Source organism: Mesoplodon mirus (assembly GCF_964341445.2).
Source record: "Mesoplodon mirus genome assembly, chromosome: 6".
Classification (NCBI taxonomy): Eukaryota; Metazoa; Chordata; class Mammalia; order Artiodactyla; family Ziphiidae; genus Mesoplodon; species Mesoplodon mirus.
In genome coordinates this window covers 135801911-135828351 of record NC_138982.1, presented here as the reverse complement: position 1 = coordinate 135828351, position 26441 = coordinate 135801911, and the positions used below count along the sequence as shown (strand labels likewise).

The 26441-nt window shown below is 38.5% G+C and overlaps 2 protein-coding genes across 6 annotated transcripts in view; one reads left to right on the top strand and one right to left on the bottom strand.

The window, feature by feature from the left end:
* The first annotated feature begins 57 nt into the window (after positions 1 to 57).
* Positions 58 to 17376, top strand: DONSON (DNA replication fork stabilization factor DONSON). Of its 2 annotated transcripts, XM_082624583.1 has the most exons (11): positions 58 to 486; positions 1236 to 1316; positions 2677 to 2880; positions 4089 to 4267; positions 5471 to 5649; positions 6265 to 6346; positions 6454 to 6558; positions 7159 to 7357; positions 8066 to 8278; positions 9020 to 9165; positions 15157 to 17376. In XM_082624583.1, exons 1-10 carry the CDS (start codon positions 181 to 183, stop codon positions 9155 to 9157), a joined length of 1686 nt encoding a protein of 561 aa, XP_082480709.1. In that variant the 5' UTR covers positions 58 to 180; the 3' UTR covers positions 9158 to 9165; positions 15157 to 17376. The 2 variants fall into 2 exon arrangements, with proteins under 2 accessions (XP_082480709.1, XP_082480708.1); XM_082624582.1 differs by lacking the exon at positions 15157 to 17376 and having other exon boundaries at positions 9020 to 10099.
* Positions 10172 to 26441, bottom strand: part of SON (SON DNA and RNA binding protein) — a 31322-nt gene continuing 15052 nt past the window's right edge. The window contains exons 7-12 of one of the 4 annotated variants that reach the window (XM_082624575.1): positions 19230 to 19340; positions 18134 to 18250; positions 13788 to 13935; positions 12019 to 12090; positions 11797 to 11912; positions 10172 to 11247 (exon numbers count right to left, since the gene is read on the bottom strand). In XM_082624575.1, coding sequence (XP_082480701.1) covers positions 11089 to 11247; positions 11797 to 11912; positions 12019 to 12090; positions 13788 to 13935; positions 18134 to 18250; positions 19230 to 19340 — 723 coding nt within the window. In that variant the 3' untranslated portion in view covers positions 10172 to 11088. Of the gene's footprint in view, positions 11301 to 11796; positions 11913 to 12018; positions 12091 to 13787; positions 13936 to 14572; positions 14653 to 18133; positions 18251 to 19229; positions 19341 to 25566; positions 26367 to 26441 lie in introns of those variants that run through there. The other 3 variants (XM_082624576.1, XM_082624577.1, XM_082624578.1) reach the window with 3 other exon arrangements.

The window sequence follows — 26441 nt, the reverse complement described above, 5'->3', positions numbered from 1 at the left end:
TAGGGCCCTCGCGTGCCCTCGGCCTCGGAGGAACACAGCCGGGGGCGGGGCCTCGCGGGCGCCGTACGGCACACGCGCCGAGAGACGCCGCGGGGGCGGGGCTACGTCGGGGCGGGGCCGCGGCGCGCGGGAAGCGCCTGCGGGTGCTGCAGGCCGTGTCTTCGGCCTCCGCGGCGCGTGATGGCTCTGTCGGTACCCGGCTACTCGCCCAGTTTCAAAAGGCCGCCAGAGACATTGCGGCTCCGACGGAAAAGGGGCCGGAGCCTTGGGGCCGCCTCCCCGACCGAGAAGCGGCCCGAGCCGGCGACCCGCCGCGCCGCCCTGACGGCCGGGCTGCCCCTCCGCCCTTTCCCGGCAGCGGGCAGAGGCGGCGGCGGCCCGGCCGCGTCCCGAAGGAACCCCTTCGCCCGCTTGGACAACCGGCCGCGGGCCGCCGCCGAGCCTCCCAACGGGCCGTCCCGTGGCCAGCAGGAGGCGCCGGGCCCGGTGAGTGTCTTAGTGCCTGGGAGCCGAGGGGCTCTCGTAGTTCGTGGGTCGAGTCGGCTGTGAAGTAGGGATGTCGGGTTCTCGCGTTCCAGGAGCGAAATGGGCGCGAAGCTGAAGCCGCCCGCGGCCTCGGGGGCCCCCGCGCCCTGGGGGTGGCTGCCCTGCGAGCTCGGGGCGGCGTGAAGCGCGCTTCGCAAGCTGCCGCGGGACCTGCGGGGCCTGCCCGTCCTGAGGAGTGGACCCCGCGGACCCGCCCGGCGCGCGGCGGGGGAGTTTGGGCTGCAGCCGTCTGGTGGGGGGTTGGAGATCAGTGGGACGAGAGCTCCGAGTAATCCTGGCACTACACCTGGAAGGCCACCGTTTGATGGGAAGGTTACAGGACCCTCTTTCCTGCGTGATTCCGTGTCTGTCTGCTCACGCGCTCAAAATTATTCTGGGGTTGGGGGAATGTTGAGTATTGATGGGGTCAGAATTTACTAGTATTTGTCTTACCCCACAACCTTTTGGATCTTTTGAACTGAGATTATTGATCACTTGAGTTCTTAGTTGCGCAAATCACCTGCCCTTTTCCCGGTCTATTTTGATAGTAAAGTTCAGGCACAAAACTGAAGTGAAATCCTGTTACACTGATTTGCGCTCACGTGAATTCCTGCACTTGCTGAGAAACTTGTATGCCAGGTGAAGGTCTACATGTTTAAAGCGAACTCCAGCATCATTTATAATTTAAAAGGACCATTTTTTAACCTCAGTTTTTAGATTCTAATCAAGAAAATGATTTGCTATGGGAAGAGAAGATTCCTGAAAGAACAGCCATTACTGAATTACCCCAGGTAATACTTTTTAAATGTCATTAGAGTGTGTATTCTTGTAAGTGTATACTTCTCAGAAGTGTTTTACTTGGAAGATAGTTTCACAGAGAGCCCTGAGTGATCATCTCTACCAGGGTTGAAAAGATGGCAGGCATCAGCCTCGGTAAAGGACTTTGTATGTTGTGGTAATGTTTATAATGGCACCAGTGCTAAAGCAGGCGTAGACGTGGGTTTTCTTTCTGCCCCCAACAGTTTTCACGCCCTTCTGTAGGTAGTGACAACTCCAGCTCATTACTCAGAGCCAATGCCTCCAGGCTCAGCTGCTTTTTGAACTTAATCCTTCACTGCATCTTCCAACCAAATCCCCAAATTAGTTCCACAGTTTGTGGTATATCACTGAACCTCCCTACCACCACCATACACACAGAAACGCTTCTTTTTTTTTTTTTTTTTTTTCGGTACGCGGGCCTCTCACTGTTGTGGCCTCTCCCGTTGCGGAGCACAGGCTCCGGACGCGCAGGCTCAGCGGCCATGGCTCACGGGCCCAGCCGCTCCGCGGCATGTGGGATCCTCCCGGACCGGGGCACGAACCCACGCCCCCTGCATCGGCAGGCGGACTCTCAACCACTGCGCCACCAGGGAAGCCCCAGAAACGCTTCTTGATTCCATTCCTCAGCTGCTTCTTTCGTGATAGTTTAACAAATGCATAGATCTTCCTAATGGGAGCAGGTTAGAAAAGCTCCCAAGACCCAGTCTCCCTTCCCTGCAAATAAATGGCCTTCGGGTCTCTTGGAAATAGTTCCCCCTTCCCTGTTATTTTTTAATAATGTCATCTAGAAGAATCATTGTAACGTGGAGAATACTGACTTGACAGCAGAACAGTTTGGGAGGAATTTTTGAGGTCGGCAAATGCTTCTTAAATATGGCCTCTAAGAACCCAACCTCAGTTACCTGCAAGAGCAACTTAGACCTGGTTCCAGAGTTTTAGAGGCTTAAAAAGTGCCTTTTAAAAAATACTTGGAAGATTTCTGCTTTGATAGCAGTATCAATAGTAGATGTTTTGAAATCGTGGTCGTGAAAATAGTACGTCTCTTGTAACTAAACGATATAGAACTATAATACACGAAACAGTGAAACCTACCCTGCCACCAGCCTCAACAAGAAATTCCCACTTTCCAGAGGTAACATCCCTGTTAACGGTTGAGTGTGGCTCTTTCCAGACTCTTTCACAGTGTGTAGTATACGTTCAGTGTTATTTATTGTACCGTTCATAACATTTTGAAATCTCAGTGGTCATGAGTATGTTAGTTGATGAATTCTAAAGATTGAAGGGTTTTTTCCTTGGTACTCTACTAATTTTTGTGTTCTTTTTTTCTGAAAGACTCCTCATGTATCATTCTCCGAATCTGATAGTCCATCCTCAGAAAGTACTGAGTTACCTGTGGACTGGAGTATTAAAACTCGAATCCTTTTCTCCTCTTCTCAACCCTTTACCTGGGCAGATCATTTGAAAGCACAGGAAGAGGCTCAAGGTGTCATCCAGCATTGTAGGGCAACAGAAGTTACTTTGCCTCAAAGTATACAGGTAATTCTGTAAGAAAATAGCTATGCTTAAAAGTAACAAATTAAGTGTAAAATGTACTTCTCTGCAAAATATCAGAGATATTTCCTTCCATTAAGTTTTTCTTTTGACATTTAAAGACACAGAGACTTGGGAAATTTTTTGTTTCCCAAATGCTGCTTTCATACTGTTTTTAAATCAGATTTAGTAACTGCCTGTGAAATTTATAGACCTGTCCTGAGAATTAGTCACTGCTGCAGGCAGGAATTGTTTGAACTACACTATCCTTTTCTAAGGCCTTTTGAGAAAGAAAATATAAGGAAATGAAAAGCAGTTGAGGAGTAGGATTGCAAAGACAGATTGGTTATTTTACTGGTTTTCTCACATAATGTATACTGTATTTTTTAAATGCACTAATTCTTACCACCTGGGTGATGGTCTGTTGTAAATTTAGAAGAGTTAATGAGTTCTAGAAAGGTTTTAGAGAAATGTAATTGCATTACTTTCAAGCAGCTCATCAACTCAGACTAGGTTAAAAGAGATTACCTGAAAGAGGCCTTGGTACATCTTTTTTGATAAATAGATCCATATGATTTGTGATTGGGATTATCGGTTTTTATTGGCTACTTTGGGCCTCTCACTGTTGTGGTCTCTCCCGTTGCGGAGCACAGGCTCCGGACGCGCAGGCCCAGCGGCCATGGCTCACGGGCCCAGCCGCTCCGTGGCATGTGGAATCTTCCCGGACCGGGGCACGAACCTGTGTCCCCTGCATCAGCAGGCGGACTCTCAACCACTGTGCCACCAGGGAAGCCCTATTGGCTACTTTTGAAACAGTGCTACAAGGGGAGGGGGTTGAATATAGTGTTACACATGCGCGCGCGCGTGCACGCACACAGACACACACACACACACCCCCCACACCCCACACCCCCCGCCCTGGTGATAAAGAGTGATAGTCACTGTTCTCAAGGATGGTAGAGACAGGCGAATGTTCCCATCTGCGTCTAAGCGTCCCTTCTGGTATGTGGTTTAACAGACTGTAATGGCTGGCAAGGAAGGTTTTCCCAAACAATAATAAACTACATTTTAGCCCCTGTAACGGTTATTAACACTTTCTTACAGGAAGCAGTAAAGATCCTGAGAATAAGTGTTTGGTATATTCAGTGTCTTTTTAATTAAATTCTGTATTTCTGCTGGGGCAAGAACTGTCCAATATCATCTTTGTATTTTAGGATCCCAAACTCTCCACTGAGCTGCGTTGTGCCTTCCAGCAGAGCCTTATCTATTGGCTGCACCCTGCCTTGTCTTGGCTACCACTGTTCCCTCGTATTGGAGCCGACAGAAAAATGGCTGGAAAGACAAACCCTTGGTCAAATGATGAAACCCTGCAACACATTTTAATGAGTGACTGGTAAGAAGAGTAAAAATTCGTGCAACCCATTTTAGCGGTATTTTCTCCCTATTTTATTTATGATGTGGAGATGAGCAGTAGTAGATGGATTTCTGTGTCCTTCTGAATTACTTTATTTAAACTGTAATAACTGACATTTAAATTGTTTACTTTTGGGGAATTCCCTGGCGGTCCAGTGGTTAGGACTTGGCGCTTTCACTGCTGTGGCCCAGGTTCAGTCCTGGTCGGGGAACTAAGATCCCACATGCTGTGTGGTGCAGCCAAAAAGAAAAAAATTTTTAATTGTTTACTTTTTTAGCTCTTATTCACTCTTTTTTTTAATTTAAAATTTTTTTTTTGGCCACACTGCACGGCTTGTGGGATCTTAGTTCCCTGACCAAAGGGATTGAACCCGTGCTCCCCGCAGTGGAAGCGCGGAGTACTGACCACCAGACAGGGAGGGAATTCCCAGCACTTATTCAGTCTTTACGTAGTTGTGGAATATATATATAAGTGTTTGATATAGAGACCTAATTCTTTAATGTTATTATACTTTTTGCCAATGGCTGCTTCCCTTCTCATCAGTAGAAGCTGCTTATTAAAAGTCAGCAACCAGGGCTTCCCTGGTAGCGCAGTGGTTAAGAATCCACCTGTCAATGCAGGGGACATGGGTTCGAGCCCTGGTCCGGGACAATCCCACATGCTGCGGAGCAACTAAGCTGGCGGGCCGCAACTACTGAAGCCCGCGTGCCGCAACTACCGAAGCCCGCACGCCTAGAGCCCCCGTGCTCCGCAACAAGAGGAGCCACTGCAGTGAGAAGCCCACACACCACAACAAAGAGTAGCCCCCGCTTGCTGCAACCAGAGAAAAGCCCGCACGCAGCAACGAAGTCCCAACGCAGCCAAAAATAAATAAATAAAATAAATTTATCTAAAAAAAAAAAAGTCAGCAGCCAGTTATTAATTAAGTTTTGTTTAAAGAAATAATGGCTAGTGTTTAAATGGTAAACACTGTTCGTTAAAGTATTTAGAAGTCATCAGTGAGTCCTGTGACCAATTTCAGTCCTTTAAAAAGCCAAGTTCTATGTCATGGCAAAAATTCAGACCATTACCTGTAATATTTGTGTTTTAAATCAGGTGAGTATCAAATTAAATTATACAAAAAAAATTTTAGATGTTGAGTTAGTTTTAATAATGCCTAAAGAAAAATGTTTTTCTTCATAGGTCTGTGAGCTTTACTTCTCTGTATAATCTGCTGAAGACAAAACTTTGCCCCTATTTCTACGTTTGTACCTATCAGTTTACTGTCCTGTTCCGTGCAGCGGGATTAGCAGGAGATGAAGTAATCACGGCTCTCATCTCTCCTACAGCTAGAGGTCTAAGAGAAGCCATGAAAAACGAAGGTAAAACTATAGGTTTAAAGTGAGAATACCACACTATATAGTAAACACTCCTTAAAAGCTAAGATTTGAACTGTCTTTTAGCAGTTGAATTGTTTTCTACCAGTTTTATCTAATTGTCTTAAGAATTATTTGATTCATTTTTTTATTTTTTTCCAGTGTTTAATTAAGCTTTAAGTTGTGTTCCCTTCTCTGATCTCTAAACATATATCAAGCTGGAATGTCCCAATCTGAATATACTCCTATAGAAATTCTTTTATAATACAAATTATCTACCCCCTTTTGATAACATGATCTTTAAAGAGGGTCAGCTCATTAGTGGATCATGAAATCTATTCAGTGGACTCATTCAGCACCTTATAAAAAAATGAAATAGAGTAGTATATACTTGATGAAACAGTACCACATGTAGTGAGACTATGTATTGTCCTGAACCATTTGTTTCAAGGAGATATGTGTGTTGTGAGCTGCCGTCAAGAAAGCATGAAAAATACTGCTTTAATATATCAGGAGTAAAAACTCATTTTCAAATATACTCTCTACAAGTCGGGCACGCCTGTTTAATTCCTTCAGATTATATTAAAGAAAACATAGTTACATTTTTCTTTTCTCATGCAGGTATTGAATTTTCTTTGCCTTTAATAAAAGAAAGTGGCCATGAGAAGCGGAAAGCGTCTGGAACAAGCTTGGGACATGGGGAGTATGTGATTAAAATAACCTTTTACATCAGCTGGTGACTTATGGGTTCAGTATAGAGGAAACAGCTTTAGGAAATGGGAACCCTGACTAACTATAGCAATTTCCTAGGGAGCAAGCAGTCAGCGATGAGGACGAAGAAGAAAGCTTTTCGTGGCTGGAAGAGATGGGTGTGCGAGATAAAATTAAAAAACCAGATGCACTTTCCATCAAGCTGTATCCTTTCAGTTGCTGTTAACTAGAATTTAATTTCATTGAATTAAGTTAGTGAGCAATGTAACTTTTTTTTTTGGCTGTGCCACACAGCATGCGGGATCTTAGTTCCCCGACCATTTGCCCCCTGCAGTGGAAGCGCAGATTCCTAACCACTGGACCTCCGGGGAATTCCCTTTAGCAATGTAATTAATACTGACTGACAGTTTTATTTAACTAGAATCTTAAACTATCTTTAAGATATTAAAACTGATACTCCATCATGACATTAAAAAACCCCTAAGTACCAAAAAGCCATGAACAATTATTAAACGTTTTTAAGTGAAAATATTCTATTTTGGTTAAGTTTGTGGGGGGACTGGAACATATTTTTGACGAGAGAAGAAATCAGTTTTTGTTAGGTATCAATTTCTAGCTAATTCAGATGGTCAAAAAAATCATTTTGATCGTTCAGATGCCTTATGATTGCAGGGAAGAGGATTAGCAAGAGCATTGCCGGTTTGGAGTGGGGGAAGAGGGTTCCAGGTGATTCAGGATTAAGATAACTGCTCTTCGTTTGGGTATGGGATTTGCATTTGCAGTTTCCTTGATTGTCACGTTCAGGCGTAAAGAGATACATGAAGTCCAAATGGATCACAGACCCGAGTCTGTTGTGTTGGTGAAGGGAACGAATACCTTTACATTGCTTAATTTTTTGATCAACTGTAAGAGTTTAATTGCTACCTCAGGTCCCCAGGCAGGACTTCCACCAACCCTCTTATCACCTATAGCTTTCCGAGGCGCCACAATGCAAATGCTTAAGGTAATAAAAAGAAAAAAAAGAAATTCTACACTAATCCTCATAACCTAGCTTTTAAAGACATACTTTTCCTTTTTTGATACGGTAAATTCTTGGTATTTTAATAACTCCTGACATTTTTACATGGCGCATATTTTCTTTCTCTTTCCTCCCAGTAAAAAAATTCCTTGATATAAAGCTATCATCAAAGGAATTATATGAAAAGTTATATTTGAATTATGACCATAAGGAAAAGTTGCTTTCTTAAAGTTTGCCTTTCATAACCAGTGAAAGAACAGAGCCAAGAATCAAAAACTGGAGCGTGGATAAGTGAAAAGAATACCTATATGTCCATATTGTTGAAGAATTACACATGTAATTTTCATGTGTGTGACATATGTTGAATGTAATAGCAACAGAATCTAATTTTTATTTTCCTAATACTATGCATTGAAAGTGCATTAATCAGAAAAGATACCATATTAAAAAGTTACATTCTCTAGAACTAATACTTAAATTGACAGCCTCATAATTTGGAGGAGAGGATGCTGGAAACAGAATTACTGAACATTTTTTACTCATGTCACATTCTTTTGATGTCTTATGAACTACTTTTGTTCCTTAACTGTTAAAGAGAGGAATACCCAAATGAGAAGTTACTGATCACGTTTTTAGCTAGGGACAAAAGCTTGAGAGATGGTGACCATAATTTTCTTTAAATTTTTTTTGAAGGCGCGAAGTGTAAATGTGAAGACACAAGCTCCTTCTGGATACAGAGATCAATTTAGTTTGGAGATTACAGGTCCTATCATGCCTCATTCTCTACATGCCGTGACTATGCTACTCAGATCTTCACAGAGAGGGTCATTTTCTGCAGGACTGTATACACATGAGCCAACTGCTGTATTTAATATCTGCCCAGCGAAGGATAAAGTACTGGATAAGGTGAGTAGACAACTGGTAAACAGATTTAGTTGCAGTTTTCTCAAACTAGATGGATGGAGGCAGTCAGTGATTTATGATGAGCCAAACTGGTGTTTCAGGTTATTAAACTGTACTGCCTAATATTATCAATTACAGTTACTAAGAGGGAAGGGATAATGACTATATAGTTTTTGTGTGTGTGAGGTAAATTTTATGAATTCAGGCTGTTGTATTCAACACTGACTAAAGAACTTCCCAAACAAAAGGCACGTTTTCTTTGTCCTCTCAGATCCAGACCGGGGGTGGGGGTAAATAAATAATTATGGGTGTTTATTTAGCTGCATAGGCCTCTTTTTTTTCTATAGAACTTCTTCTTAGATTCGGGGAGGGATGAGCTGCTTGTTTCATGTGATCCAGCAGTTTCTAGATCCACACTTTCTTTAAAACTGAAGTAGCTGCTTTACAACGTATCTGCCTTTAATTTTGGACATATAGCTTTTTACTTAGAGGTAATGAGACCTTTAAAACTATTTTTATCCATTTGCCAGACTTATAAAAATAACCAAAATTATTCTTTTCGGATGCTGTCATCATGCAGAAATTCTTAGGATGAGCTTCTATGGATAATGATGATGATAATGAATTTGCCCTTACTGAGTAAGGCATCTGTTTGTCAAAGAGCCCATGGTAATTTAAAACAACTCATCAGTGTTCAAGGACTCTGACAATGCTTTTTACTGACTTGCATACGAATTTCCACAGGAGGCCGTTCATGAGGAGCTTGCCAACTGTGGATTGCACCCTAAAACTCTGGACCACCTTAGTCAAACACCGATACTGGGGAAATCATCTTTACGGCATGTGGAAATGCATGACTTCATTTATAATTGGAGATCCTGAACACCAAAGTAAGCCTAAAAGGAATCTTTGAGGAAAAAAGCCTTCTAGCAAGGAAATTCAAGATTCTTATATCTTTGGCTTTAAAGTTCACTTTGGAAGTTTAAAGGAATATAGCTTTTAAAATACTCAAATGTTTACAAACATTAACCTTTTACAATACTTTTATTACATGCACTAAGCAGTAAATAGGATTAAGGTTTCCCTGGTGGCGCAATGGTTGGGAGTCCGCCTGCCGATGCAGGGGACGCAGGTTCGTGCCCTGGTCTGGGAGGATCCCACATGCCGTGGAGCGGTTGGGCCCGTGAGCCACGGCCGCTGGGCCTGCGCGTCCGGAGCCTGTGCTCCGCAGGGGGGAGAGGCCAGAGCGGTGAGAAGCCCGCGTACCGCCAAAAAAAAAAAAAAATCAACGTTTTTATTCTGATTAGATATTCAGATATGAACTTTTTAAAAACTTCAAAAACCTTGAATGAAAATTCTAGATCGATTAACCTAATTATAAATTGGGTAGAAAACTGAGTGTTTCCTTGCAAATGGAAGTTGAGGCTTAGTATCAGTTATCTCATGCCATTGTGACTAACAGCATCAGGGCAAAACTATCTTTAACAATTTCCTTAGGATTGTTATTAGCAAGTTCTAGTTTTACAAAGGTAGAAAACAAATGTAGACAGCATCTACTGAGCTGATTGTTGATGCTTCCACCTTAGTTGTTTTCCTACCTGTTTACAATTCCTCTATTCTCAAAATACGTATTACTTGTTTTAATGCATGTTAACTCAGATAAGGGTATTTTTGTATTCCATATAGAATAGGGTTAAGAGTTGTAAAGTATGCTCAGCTGTCATGACAAAGTAGTATTTAATATGTTCTTGTAGGTATTTGTGTATGTGCGTGTATATATATATAATTCAAGTTTTCTTAAATAAAAGTGCTTAGAAATCAAAAGCATTGGGTAAAGAAGTAACAGTAGTGAAGAAGTATGTGTTCACTTTGTAATCCAGAAAATAAAACACCACGTTTATTCCAGAGAAGTTTATATTTGGGCCTTAAGCTTTTGAAAATAAAGTTTAGAGACATAGCATATGAATACCACTCTAATACACATGAAATATTCTATCAGACCCTAAAAATTAACAGAAACTTAAACCTTCTCATAGTCAACAAAATAGTGGCTGGGTGCCGATTTTATTAGATAAGTTGGTTACAGCATTTTAATTATCATTTTACGTCTATCTAGGTGTAGCTGAAATTCAAAATGCACATCAAAGTAAAACTATATCACAACTCAATGCCATACTAAATGTACTTGGCCTCTGCAGTAAAATTCTAGTCAGACTTCCTTTTAACTCCCTTCTCATTCATGGCCCAAGTGGCTTTTGACAGAAACGCAGGACTTAGTGCTGATCATCACACAACATACCACTTTCTTTTTTTTATAACCTCTACAAAATTTAAAGGGGATACGGCGGCGTTAGCCCTGTGGAACAGATCTTGCTTGATTACCTCAATAACACTGGCCCAGTATCTGTCCAGCAGAACCCATTGTGAACTAGTACAAGGTGCACAGCCCTTCACTGATTACAGGCAAGTGTTACAGCAGCCTAGCCATAAGTAAGGGGAGTTGACATCATAGTACAAAATACAGTATAAAAGCGTTATTTAACATTCCACACTGAAGATTACGGATGCCTTCCAACAGTCGTTTGGATGTTAGCCACTTAAACAAATACATCACTAAGGTAAACAATATAAACATACCAAAACCCTGTATGGTTAAATACAATTTCCATGGTACAAAAATCAAAGCCTGGAGATGTTTGTACAGATTGCTTTTTACACAATGTCTTAAATTGCCAAATATTTACAACATTAAAGAGGAAATACATTGTGATGCAGAGTAAAATTATCTGAAATGATTAATATAAAACCTCAATCTATCTACGTGAGGCACTCCTGAAGCAAGTGGCATTAGCCATGAGGTCCTTTGGTACAAGGCCCATTGCTTGAAGAACCACAGTAGCTGCTGTGGCTTTAGCATGCTTCTTATTAGGGCTGGCAAAGCTGGGCTGGTAAGCGCTTCCATTTATCAATACCTATTCAAGAAAAACATACAATTGGGCTGGTAAGGGCTTCCATTTCTCAATACCTATTCAAGAAAAACATACAATAAGAACAGCATCAAACTTTAATATCTATTAGCTTTGTAATTTTTTCACTAAATGCTAGAAGATAATTTACAAAAATATAAAACCCATACCATGTAAGTCAAATAAATCTCAACCCTAAAAGAAGCAAATCATTTGGGAAAAGGGACTGCAAATTAAGAGCAGGTCTCCAAATTGAAGCACGGAGTGGGGGGGGGGGCACGGCGGGAGGGAAGCCTGATAAAAACAATTAGTTCCCCACATTCCACTAGAAAAGGTCAACAAATTGTTCACCAGATTTTGCCCACATCTTTCCCGCCAACATTTAAAAAATAATAGGATATTAACAGGTCACATTAAAACATATACACATATACACATTCCCAACCCACAAACAATACATTAATCCTGTGATCATATAATGCTTATCTCTCACCCTCTAACATTAAGTCATCAAATTAACAAATGTATACAATTAATGCAGAAATTCATATTTACCCTAAAGAGAAAATGTTTGCGATGATCAGGGCCACTATCATGGACCAAGAGAAATTCAGGTGGTTGCCACCTTCTCTTATTACAGATTTCCATCAAGGCAGACACAGGATGTTTGCCTGCAGAGAAAAAAATAACCAGTTATAATTATCTCCACATCTGAGGCAACAAATCTGAATTCAAGGGGAAGGTGGAATAAGAAGAAATTCAAAACTGTACTCTCACCTGACAGATCTTTCATTGCAGCAGAGAAGTTTCCAGACCTCTTTTGTGCTCTTTCTCCTACTGCAACAAGACCTTAAAAAAACCCAATGATCACTGAATAAATTTCAAAGCATTTAAAATTACAATACGGCGAAACAACTACTCCCTCTATAGGAAACTGAAACCTCAACCCAGGCCCTCAAATAGAAGTCAACACCCACCCACTGCCCTTGATCTTGACTTCTCTTTTGTTGTTTCAATACGTTAATCTGTACATTGTCTTCATTTATCTTAGTACTGGAAATTGTACAAAATTAAATTTTCAGAAAAGTTAATATGTGAATACATATATAAATTGCTATAATTATCAATAACTCCAGATCTGTTTCTTCCTAAGTTTAAAAAGTAGTGGCTCTTTGCAAATGATTCCTAAAGGTTTCTCCATGCCTTGAAAAATGATGCTCAGTTTAAGTATGTTCCCCAGAAGTCGAGGATTTTAGGCCAAAAAAAAGTGAGGAAGTGAGAAAGGCGCTCTCGTGGATAAATGGATCCATTTCTTTTTCCAGCAAACAAGCCCTTTCTGACTTCAAACGTGAGATGTACTCAAAAGACCAACAGCCTCAGCCTCACTTTCCAAAAGGGGTTTAGCTACATTCCTAACTAAAATCAATGCTTTCCATTTATCCTAGGGGGAATTTTTCAACCAGTTCTTTGCCAATCCTGCCACTATGCTTTCCCAAACCCAGGCCACACTGCACAATTCCAAAGGGACTATTCCCTGGAATTATGCAATGCACCCACAGATGTTGTCTTCTCATAAACCACCTTTTATGACACACGGAATCTATTCAACTTGTATAAGCAGTATAATGTCAATGTGACAATAAGTACAATGTCTTTTTCTAATTTACAATTTGCATTAATGCTGCATTATTGGATGATTGTGTTACTTCCAGCCTATTTCCGAGTATCACTATTACAATAAATTCTCTCCAATTTGGAATAAAATGGCAACATATTATTCTTGGTAGATGACAATGTAGAAATTCTGATGCAAAACGTTTTTTAAAATACATAATTTGGTCAGAGCTAGTTGGTTTCCAAATTCATTAGGACAATAATTTAACTCCATTAACTTCAACTTAACTTTCTGATTACAAAGATAAGGAAAATAAATGTTTTAAATTTTCCAGTTTTTAAAAATCAGGTTTAAACAAGCTATTGAAATCACATTTAGCTGGCAGCCCCATGTGATTCTACAATGGACATTATTCCAAGGGAAGAAATGCGATGTGAAGAGGTAACACGGCTGCCAGCAGTTGGTCTACTCTCCAGTCCCAACCCAACAGAACTCAATTATTGAGCTTGAAAAAAGGGATGTGCAAAAGGGGTTTAGAAAGTGAAGACTAAACAGAGCTCTCTAACAGGAAATGAGGAGAATATGTGGGATAAATGTCTGTGAAAGAAAAAATAAATCCTAGAAACAAAAACAAGCACATGTTCCCTGTCAAGAGAAAACAAAATGGAAATTCTATCTAAATATGAAATCTAATTAAAAACTTAATCATATATTGCACGTAACAAAGGTTGTTGCCTTTTATGCTCAAATTAGTGTCTCCATCTATATATAAAGCTTCTGAAAATGGGTTAAACACTTTTTTCCTAACAAAAAGCTATATATACTGTAAAAAGTGCCTCCAGTTCAGGATCACTGACATCAGAAGAATTTGTGATAGTAATGAAATCCTAAATGTTAAAGGAGGTATAATAAACATTCTAAAAAAACTTACCTTTTCGATCTGTCTTAAAATCAACTAGGATAGGTTCCTTATTTCCTTCTTTGTTTTTTCCTAATCCTTCTCCTTCTTTCCAGCCCATTTTTCTCATCAAAACGGCTCCCATTCCTCCAGTTACTGGGGCTGCTCTTAAGAACTGATCCTATCCAAAGAAAGAAAGGTAAAATATCCCCATTTTATAGTTAGAATTTGACTACAAACTCAGTGTAACTTTTTAAAGAAAGAAGTCTTATTTTACTTCTAGATCTGTTATAGTTACAGCAATTAAATGCTTCTATACTTATATACATACTGTAGTGTGTATGTCCTAATTATTTTCACATAAACATAACAGTATTTTGAAAGTCAAATAAGTCAAATGGCAGTTTTACAACAGTGGCCCTTGTGCCCCCCTCCAAAAAAAAAATTAGAACACTCCTGTTTTCGTCCACTATTTAGGTTCACTGGTATCTCTTCTTAGCTTGCAAAATAAAAAGAAGGCAATGTTAAAACAGTCAATAATATTAATTGTCCCAGGTGTACCTAGTTAATGAATAAAGCCTAGAAATCATTTAGAAATAGTTTGGACACTGAAGAAGCATACTGTTATCATCCAAAGTTTTCCCCCCCGCCCATTCTACCATAAATCAAGTATAAATATTTTACTTAGAAAATCCCTATGAAGCAAAAAGATAACACATAAAATACCCTGTAATTATACCAAACTGAATTTTGAATTCTTTTAAAACCTAACTTGATGTTAAAAAGACTTTTAGAAAACTCCTTAAACGTTTACATACCTAGGCCTCGGTAGCAGCAGTGTTGTGAATAGTAGGGCTGGCACTGACCGGGGCAAGAAGACAGCTACAAGGATTTGGCCCTGAAACAAGTTTCCATACAGAGGGGTGAAAGTTCACAGGTTATTCTGTGAACAGTCATCTCTCTTGTATCCAACCCACTGAACCATAATTTCCATCAAAGCAGCAAACCACTTAATGTCGTAAGATGCACAACTATATACATTAGCATGGTCAACAGCTATTTTCACACTTTAAGAACTATGTGATGCCTCTTTTTAAAGGGCATCCGTGTATGTGTAACAAACCACTGAATTCTACTGTTGATCTTTATGGGCATTTAAAAAAAATTTATAACATACATCTCCAAATCATGTTTTATTTCCCCTTGTTATTAAACATTCTAGATTTACATTCTCTAGAAAATGTAAGCAAAAGTCATTAACTTATCAACAGAGGCAGTCAAAAATTTTGGTAGCTCTAGAAATAGTATACATTAATCACCTCCTCTACTGGTAAGTTAATAGTGAATTTTTAAATCTTGGTTTTACACCATAGTAAAACTGTGTACTGTTATTTTTTCCCAGCTTTTTAATTATCTGCTGGGGAGAAAACATGCCAATGAAGTGTGACTAGACATTAAGTTCAACACGGTACTCTGATGGAAGGAGGCAGCTGTGGAGGTAAAAACATACCCCTGGTTCAGTTCCTTACTTGGTGCAGGCCATGCAGTGTTGGTGGACAGAGAAAAGTTAGCTGATGCTTGGATACCAACTGCCTTGTTGCTACACACCTAAAATTACTTTTACTTACTTCCAGGTTCATCCGCCCCTCTTTTCCAGGAAACACTCCTAAAAAAAAGGGCAACTGTGCAGAGTATAATACAAATCCCCAATAACGCAGGTTTCCGATTTTGTTTCCATTCTCTAATATCTTCAAATCTTTACACCAGTGTGTATACAGTTCAACAAAAAGCTAATTAATGAGACTACAGAAGTAAACAATATTCATCAGGTCATGTCCAAATCATTTCATTCCAGAAAATAAAGCTTCTTTCAAATCAATAACCACTTAAATTTTTTCTTACTAATAATAAAGTCTCATACTTTTTCATCTAAGAATACACTGCAGCAAAGTAAAGAATATGGCATGTTGGCATTCCATGTACTCTTTAACATTAAAAGAGGGTGCGGGCCTACAGCAAGGCAAGAAAACACCAAACGAACATTTTGAAAAAGTTTTCTAAATGAAACAAGTAGACAGTTTGTGATATTTAACAGTGAAGATGAATGTTAAATTTCTAGCTGCCTAATGACTTTTTCCATGTTTTTGCTCATTTTTATAAATAAAATGTTCCTGGCCTTAACTGATATTAGCAGCATATATTGTTCAGTAACATACAAATGGAAGTTTTCCTGAAAGCACTGCTTTCTTCTATAATCATTTAAAAATTTGGTCTGATGAATGAACACATCTTTCTCTTGTGATAACTTAGCAAAAATGATTTATGTCTACATTTTAAATGATGTAAATTATTTAAAATCTGCCAACTGTCTACAGGACTGGAAATCAAAAAAAATTAAGGGAAAGTTTACAGGGAACCAATTTAATCATTTTGTAAGAGTTATGTAAAGTGATGATGATGTTTAGAAGTCTGTAGCATTATGTATGGATCAGAACGTCACTGTACAAATGAGGACCAACTCTGCAATGGAATCACATTCTGAAGTTTCTACCTAGTAATGTACATGACTATTTAATTATTATGTGCTAAACACCCACATAAACTTCAAGTCTGACTTTCTGAAATATGGAGTAACTCAACTTCAACATTCAATAGTTCTAAAGAACTAAAACTTAAAGAAATAGATGTACATTTATAATTATTCCCAATGAGATGAAAGCCATTTTTCGAGCACTACATGAATCACTTCGGTATCTTAAATACTGTATTAGTCCAAAACTAATTCAAGCTTAAAAATATTTTGCTAGATTTTCATCTTTTTTCCAACATCAACCCCTAGTAAACTACGTAAGTTGTAATTTTTTTTAACCAACTTGATTGTGTACTCACTATATACATATTGGTGCAACTATTCCCCCCTCCCCCAAAGAGGGGGGCAGGCAAAGTAAGGATATGCTTTACATTAATTTGTTAATAAGATCACCAGAGATAATGCTATCAAAACTGAAAAAAAAGTTATGAGATTAAAAGGTCCGAAGCAACAAAAAATCTGACTCTTCAGAAATTCAGCTCACTCACTGGCACTCTCAGCAGTTTTCTATCGGTACCCATCCCATTACTGACCACCACCCTGCGAGGCAGGAAGAGGGCACGTGGAGACTGAAATTCCACGTAATTACTTGCCACAATCACAAATCGAGTCCGGAGTACAGCAGGATAAAGAAACCTTCCCAATCCATTAGACCACACAGCCTCCCAGTTTCAGCACTGCTATGCTGCCAGTACTCCTGAAACAAATTTCCCCAACACCCAGCCAACCAAGCCACTCCCTTCACCAGAATACATTTTCTTCAGAAAGCCCTCTGTAACCACCTAAGACTCCCCCAGCAACGAGGCAGCCGTAGGTGGAGTTCACACGTCTCACTGCAGGAGGAATCTGAAACCAGGAGCACCTACATCTTCACAGCACGAGGCGTCCGTCCTCTCCCTTGAATTTAGGTCTTACATATCCTGTTTTTTCATGAGATCAGCGGTTCTCAAATTGAACCTGTGGATCACCAGAGGCCACCAGGGCCTAAATGGTGGTCCACAGACAGTATTCGCCATCCCCATCCCACCCGATTCCCCACCCTTCAGCACTGCCCACCCAACACTTCAGCCATCCTCCCCCAGCTTTCCAGACCCCTGGCAAGATCACCACATGCAGCACTAACACTGGGGCCTCCCAACCACTTGCTGTAACGAACAGCTGACAACCATGGGGACCTGGGGCTGGAGATCACAACAGGAATGAGGACTAGGGGCCAAGGGAGCTTACAGGAGGGCGCAGGCACTAAGGAAGAGGGAGAGAAGGGAACAGGAATGAGGACTAGGGGCCAAGGGAGCTTACAGGAGGGCGCAGGCACTAAGGAAGAGGGAGAGAAGGGCACAGGAATAGAGGGACGGAAACTCAGGTGGCAGAAGGCTCTTGGGGGCAGTGCACCAAAAATACACCTGTAATAAAGTATCCCATGATGAGAAAAAATCTGAGAACCACTGCTTTGAAATCATTAGATTGGTTGTCCAACAGGAACTGTGGAATATTCTGAACAGCACCTGAGATACACTGTTAGCATTCAAAACACAGTTTAAAAAACCACCCCCACAAAACCCAGGAGCAGCAGGATATAAATTAAGTGGCTCTTGAGCCATATTTATACATTAGCCATTGTCTCATCAATCGATCCATCTTCAGTGTCCATCCTGGAGTATATACACATAGCAAATTTACCATGAAATCGGTTAGATTCACTGGCCTCTTGCTGCACTTTTAATAAAACATTTTCTGAAAAATTTTAACTTCGTACGTGGACACTTTTGTATGTGCATATGTTGTGTACCTTTTTAATCCAGGCTTGGGCACCAGTATTGGCCAACTGTTCTTGTGTCAGAACCTGTACTCCTGTACTTCCTGTGAACTGGCCAGGAATAGAGTTCAGCTGAGCCCAGGCATCAATCTGAAGAAAAGAAGAGGCCTCAATTAAGTAAAATTACTTCTCTAGTTAAAGTGCTACTGGTATTAATTTAATTCCCTAAATGAAATGGTTTACTTAGTTCCTGAAAAGGCTTAATAACAGACTTGAATATTCAACTTTTCAAAAACAATATACTGAATTTGTACATCTTTAAAATTGTTTTCCTAAACATTCCAAAGCAGCAGAGTTCAGTAACTGCTCAGTGGATCCCACTGATAAAATTTGAGATATATCTCTAACAACTAAAAAGCATAGCTGACACTCAATTCTTCAAAGTATCACACGGATACATGAAAAATATAGAAAATCACTCATATGGCAAAGGATCCTTGCCCTCCTGCTTACATATCTCATAAGTGCATGCTAATTTGACAACCTCAATTTTTACTTTCTTTGAAGTGTTACAAATCAAGAATAAATTCAAGATACATAGTTAAAGAATAATAAACATAGGAAATTGTTCAAACACTGTGATAAAGAATTAGCTGTCATTCATTCAAAGTATATTTACTGAACACCCAGTATTGTCAGGCAATGTACTTTCTCTCTGAACATGTACTTACTGCTTCCATATATTTACCATAGAAAAGCAGCCTATGCAGCTGCTGTCCACTGTTAAAAAAGCACAGACTCTGGATTCAGACTGTCTGGGTTTGGATCCCAGTTCCCTCCTTAACTAGTTTTGTGACCTTGGGCCTCATTTAGCCACTCTTTACCTGTCTTCTCAGATGGAAAGTGGAAACTCAGTACACCTCACAGGGCTACTATGGGCACTCAGCTATTTTTATACATTAGATTGATTATAAATTCTTTGAGGGCAGATACTTTTTCCTATTTTTATTCTCTCAAGAAACAGCTCCTGCCCCACAGTACACAACATATACTGAATGATCAAGCCCCAAATCACTTTAAGTGAGCTTGCTAGATAAATGATCATGTAGATATTAAAACTGCTACATACCCGTTCCTGAGCACGATTTAACATGCTCATAGCTTCAAGGTCAAATGCATTCTCGCTGAGTCTTTTCTGAGCAAGTGCCCGCTCACTCATTGCTGTAGAGATGTCCACAGGCTAAGAAAGAAAATACAGATAATTATCTCAAATAACAACAGACCCCCTAAATTCTGAAAAATGCTCGTATCTTTAGTTGCTTCATGTCAAAAACAAAATAAGTTTTATATATTAAAATTTTGTAAAGTAGGGAGAAGACTCTACAAAAGGTAAACTAACCTTGGAAAACAGACAAGGATTGTTTAAGGTAAGTTACAAAAAGTATCAGGCAGCAGTTGAACTCAACCTAAAATCCGACTTCTTTCCTCATATTTTCTACTACATCAAATTACAATCATAGAAAGTTCCATGAACTACTTAATCTCTGGCCTTCACTAACAAAACAGTCATTTATAATAAATGAGAATTTTTTGAACAATTAATTTTGTAACTCATTAGTTTTCATTTTACCCTACTTCTCAGCATAACCCTCAAAAGCAATAAGCAAGGTTCTTAAATAAGCAGAAAACCACCATCACATCAGTGATCGTTCCTTCACTCGTCTGCACATGTTTTCACCTACTTGCAGTTGTTCATATAGTTTGATCTTAGGAACTCGGTTTCTTCAAAGAATATATTTACTATATAAGTAAATGGATCTTTTGTTTTCAGTTTATGTATATTTATGATGAAAGTTAAAATATTTCTGTGGGGTACATAATTAATTGAAACACTTAAAAATTATGTTTGAAATGTCTTAGGTCCTCCTTTTCAAAGCTCATATTATACTTGTAAAAAGCTTAAGCTAAGCAGATGGGACTTAACTTTTTAAGAACTTTTTAAGAAGTATCATAATGTCCAGGAAATTTTTAAGGATAATCTTTAGAGCAAATACCGTATTTGCCAAATTTGTGGAGGGCTCAACCAGAGAAAGAAACATTTGATGTTTTCTAACATCAAGAGGTTAGGTTGATGTGTGTCAACTCACCAATTCTTAATACTTGTTTTTCTTCTAACACTACTTAACCCATTAATATTTTCTAGTATTTCACCCAAGAAAATTCATTTTTGGAAAACGCTTATCTGCCATGAAGTATTCCTAAATTCATTTACAAAGAATGACTAGTAAGTACTGCATGGATGTGACAAATACAAGGAAGTCAGTAAAATAACACAGGTTTTTTTAAAAAGCTAAACTAAGGTTACCTGTAATTTGACTGTGTAGCTGAGTATGAAATACTTCTTTTAAAAATAAGACCTATATAGTTGAGAAGGGTATGTGACTTTGAGAGAACAATTATACCTCATGCATAAAGATGGCTAACCTTCCTTTTTCCCATCTTCAGAATCCCTTAATCACTCCACCATTCTTAGTTACCTTGCTGAATCACCTAGTAAGATTCCTTTAGCAAAACTCAATTTTTCTTCCACAAGGTACCAAACTACAGATTTCTATATATTTGCCTTCTTAAAATGAAAGCAGAATGAAACTGAATTCATTCCGTAACTGTTTATTAGACTGCTTACATATCTCATTTATGAAAGGTCCTAATTTCTTAGCCAACTTAGTAAATTATCCACACTAATTAGAATATTTCTGGGGTTATATAAGCAAGCAAAGTCAGATTGAAACACTAGAAAACTTAGTAGGTTCACTTTTCACTTCTATTACAATTGTGATCACCTGCTGGGACTTTAAGTGGGAACCCAGATATCTTAGGTCAAAATTTACATTCCTTTGGCCTTAGATGTTAAGATCACCGAAGTAATTTTTGAAAGCCCACTAAAATATATCTCAAGTACTGTTCTTTAACCTTGCCAGACTTACTTTGGGTTTCATACCCATCTACAAATCTAAGTGTTAGGGTATTTAGGTATAAAATAATAGGTTTTTATTCTAAAAAGTCAAAACTCAGAGGAGATACTGAGGAAAATGCACCTACCCATGACCACCCCAAGCTCTGATCCCCCAATTTCCAACTGTAAATTAGCCATAAAAATGTAGTTAAGATGGCTCCGAAAACTCCCAACTTTTCTAGAATAAAATTACTTCTTCCCAACTGGAAAGCAAATTAACATATCTATCTGTGAATTCTTCCTTTTGAAGACATTTTTATATCTTCATACTTTTTTCTCTTTTAACCTTTATTAAGTAGCAGGTAACCTAAATACCCCATCATTATCCTCAGGATGAAACTTCATTCAAATCTCAGTAATATTATACGTTAAATTCACATCTCACTCTGAAAGGAATTTTTATTTATTTATTTAAATAGTATTTATTTAATATATCAACATTGGGATTTAATATAAATTTACTTTAGATAAAATTACAACTAGTTTTTTCCGAATACAACTTCATTTATTCTTCAACAGGCTTACCAAGTGAGCTGTAAGTTCATGTCAAAACTTTATTACCAAATAGTAATTTGACTATTAATTTCATATTCATACTTTTTAATGTGGAAAAATATACTCAAAGCAGAATCAATCAGGATTATCTTAATCTCTTAAGGATTCTCAAGAGTTTGTATCAAAAAGCATATTTCCAGGTTTTCAAGGTAACTCAGGATATGCAATAAAAAGCCCCAAAGCAGTAATATTCAAAGACTACAGCAAATGTTATGCATCAGTATTAAAACACTCATAAAATATCACAGCTACCCTTTAGAACAGCACTGTCCAACAGAATTTTCTACAGTGAAAGCTAATGAGCACTTGAAATGTGTCTAGTGCAATTAAACAACTGATTTTTCAGTGGTTCACTTAATGACTACTGTATTGGCCTGTATAGTCTTTGTGTATATATAGTATATAGTAAACTATACAGTGTAGCAGGGCTTTAGAGTCTTAATCATCTTTTAATGTTGCTCAAAGACAGTAATGTGTAAAAGGTACCAAAATGATGCTAAAAGTTTTAGAATGCTAAAAACTGGGGGAAAAATTATCTTAAACTGTACATAATACTGTTATCAAGCTATCATCAAGCCTTATTTATTTCCACTAATACACGATAGACTTTCTATGTAATGTGTAGTAATACTCTAGGTATTATAATGGGGGGAAATGTTTAATTTCCTTCTCCCTAGGACTTGTTCTAAAAGGTGAAATCCACATAAAAGAGTATCCTGAATTATAATTCCAGTTCTCACATTAATAAAAACCTGTCCAAGTTATTTCACCCCTCTACGTCAGTAACATAGCAGATTACTACTTCCATAACCTAAAAAGTTGTCAGGACTAATGAAACACATATAATTGACACCATGTAACATGCATTTCATGGCCTAAGTTGTAACTAACTGTGTACCTTCTATATCTTCCTCATTTAAAAAACCCTTCTAAGTCAATTTACCTCCCCCCTTTGTCAACCCAACTGTTTATATAAATAGAACAATTATCTTAAGTATTTCCTATAAAGTCAATGAAAGTATATAAAAGAACTAAAGAGAATTATTAGAAGGTGGTCCATCAGGTAAGGAAAAAATAATCCCTGTAATAGGCAAATTATTTTCTACAGAGGTAACTGCAGGTACCTCAAATTAAAAAATGGTAAAAAAGGAAATTTTTAATTGTAAGAAAATAGAATTAAAGAAAAAGCACCTAACATACACACAAAACATGATTTTAAAATATTTAGCTAAAATTAATAAAATACAAAGAGGTTCATGTAGAAAATGAAAACTACAGAAACAAAAGCCACACTAAACACACACTGCCTCAGTTGTTACGTGGCTCGGTTTTAAAAACTGATTTATGAACCTTTTCATTATTTCACATAAAATTCCTTAGTGCAACTCTTAGTTAACTTGTACATTTAATCCAAATGAATTATAATAAGAAACAGATAAACCATTAAATGGTAAAGAAATTCCAATGTTAATCACCTAGGAGAATCTAAGGAGAGAAGAATGAACAACAAAGCTGTACTTAACACATTAAAGCACTGCCAGGACCTAGTTGTTTTATTTTCAATTAAAATTTTCGTCTCACCACAAGAACTCAGCTTTCCTAAACTTCAAAAATTTAGAGCTTCTAAATATAAGGGAATTTTAGCTCCACTGGACAGGGAAATATTCTTCAATAGTAACAAATCAAGCACAGTTGCCAGAGACAAAAACTGTCCTAACATGTAAACAATCACTAGACTTAATGGCAAGCTACCTCTGGACATTTATGATAAATAGTTAACCCATGCAAATTTTATGTCAGAGACTACATTTATATCTTCTACCCAGTAAGTCTTTGCTAACTTTATTACCAAGAATTAATGCCCCCAAGGACAGTTTTTAAAATGTTTTCCAACACTTCTGATTTCACTTATAAATCAAATTGACACAAATATGATCAAGGTTCTGCAGTCACTCCTTACTGAGGATGATGCTGGTTGGCTTCTGGGTAGGAAGACGATGCTATGGCAGTAGGGCACACAGTCTGATGAGTTGATATTCCGTAAGATATGGATTTATGTTGATCCATCCACGTCTATCCACTCATACTTATGTCAAAGAGCACTCATGTGCAAAACAATTGGGGGGGATTAAGGATCATAGCAAAGCTGAGATCAAATCTGTGATCTTTGCCTAAATGTTTCATGCTCAAAACTAAAGAACCGCAAATTCCGTTTACATTTGTTAAAATGAAAAAGACTAACAGGTAAAAAAATTTAAAGTACTGTTCGGTTAAAATGTTGACCATTTAGAAGAACTTTCCTTTTCTCTATAAAGTCTTTATTTCAACCCCTGACAGGGAATCAAGAGTCAATGCTCCCATAAAATGTCACCAATAGTATTCTACAAACATTGAAATATAGAACATTAATCTTACAAATATATTTATAAGATATAACTAAATAAATGGAACTAAACATTTTATATTATGAACATTTCCTCTAGGTGTTTCATATTACTTCTAGGTAAAAGTACGAAGACCTGAAAGCAAGAGCAAAATTCTGTCCCTTTTCTTCCTAAAATTTTGGGATTGTTTTATTTGAAATTATAGTTAACATATATATTTTTTTAGTCTAATGGTCTAAGAAACTAGCTTAGAGTTCTGATATCAAATAGCTGAATATATCCTCCCCACAGGAGAAATCTGCTTCATGAACAAAACTTTTTTTCCCCTCCTGCTTTAATAAAAAGCTCCTTTACTTATTATAAAATCTGAATACCCACCTACTCCCCCGCAGGATTTCTTTGGAATAATTCCCCCCAACTTTTCATTCAAATCTGACAACCACTGTTGATGACAATGTAAGGCACCACGGTTTTAGTGTCAAAACTGAAAATGGCTAAATACTGAAATATATATATTTACACATAAACTCTCCATCAATAAGAACCATAATCACCAGGATTCACTAAGCACTCTCCCGATGTTCAACTGAAGTCAAAATAGTTATGGTCACTTATCTTCCCAGGAAAATCCCTTGGAATTTTGCAATATTTATAGGGCTTCACTCTGTTGGAAAATTTTTCTCACATAAATAATTCCCTTATGTTTTTTTTTTTGTTAATTGCTTAATCTTCAAGAAATTACTAAAAGCGTATGTATCAGAATTTCTCAGTCAGTCTGTTCAGCCCTCTCACCATGGTTTATATTCAGCCTCTACAAGATTTAAGTCAGTTACAAATGTCAGTTAACCTTTCCCTCTTGAAATGTGCAGGTAGCTTGATTTGGGAATTAGCAACTGAGCTACTCAACTGGCTTCACTAAAAACTGTCCCAACAAGCTATCTATCCTCTCTCTCCCTCACTGGTGATGGTATAACTTGCTTCAATTGTTGACCCCCATGTAAATATAGATCATCAACAGTGACTGTAAGTTGCACTGGCTAGTTATGTCCAGCTTAATTGTATAGAACTTGCTCTCTTTCCAAATGCCACAGGTAAAAAGAAAACCACAGTGAAAATGTCACCTGTGAATAGCCCAGGGGAAAAAAAATACTATCAAAGTTTCTGATTTGGGTTCTGTTCACTTTTAACTTTATAAACAGAATTTGTTTATTTGTATCATAAGAGGTGTTTATTGGACGACGATGATATGGCCAATAAAGGGAACCTGTATGTGAAGAGTACAGGTCTCTCTGACCCACATATCCCAGAACTGCAAGAAAAGGAACTGGGGAAGAATTCCTACATTGTAAGGGCATCAGATATCTAATCCAGTCCTTGGACAAATGTCTGGGCTTTGGAAACGAAGGGCAAGAGGTGATGACTAGTCTATGGTATCATTTAAAACTCCCACCCCCCTAGTAAGTCTCCACCCTCCCAGATCCCCCAAGCGTGATTTTGCACAACAAGTTAAATAAAAGTAAACTGTTTATTAAAAGATACAGCAAAGGTACAGATACAGAGATACATACAAAGATACAGATATATATATATATATTTACATATATATACAGTCTTGCTGTTTTCATGTGCACTATATTTAGCAGCACATTATTTAATCAGGCGGCATTTTAATGGGGCTGTTTTGACACTTGGCATTATTACCGCGTCATTTTGACAAGATACAACTATAGCCTCCTGGAAATTTCAAGGTGTGAATTCCACTTCTCCAACTTTTAATAGTAGCAAAAAGGGGAAGGAGAAGGGAAACGGAGTACCAAGGCTGAGCATTAGGTTAAACACAAGAATCCAAAGGGCCAAGGTAGCATAGGGAAGGGAAAATAATTAAAATTAAAGGCTATCTGACAAACAACCCAGAGAAATAGAAACCATTATTTAAGGGCAATGGGCTACGTATCCAAGATGCTCACATCAGCCTACAATCCTTTTCCAATCCAGTTCTTGTGTTGAACCTGAGGATCTGCCTCTCTCTGCTCAATCCCTCCACCCAATAAATTTGCTACCACCAAAATCTAGAGCTATAGAGCCTTGAAGCAAAACGGGAAGCTAAGTAGTTGTACCTTGGGCTACCTTCCCACAAGTGCAAGGAGGGCCCAATGTTGGGTAGGGATGTGATAACACTCTTCTCTGCAATTCGATGCTTTTCACTTTGTGGCTGGGTTCCACAAAGTGAACTGCATCGAGTTACTGTCAAATGAGAAGCTGCGGGTTGTTTCATCTGTCGTCTAACCCGGCCCTGCCGTTTAACCCGGCCCTAAGAAGAGTGAAACAGAATCCAAATCAGATATAAAATAACAATAAAATGCAGATTCAGGTATATAAAAGGAAA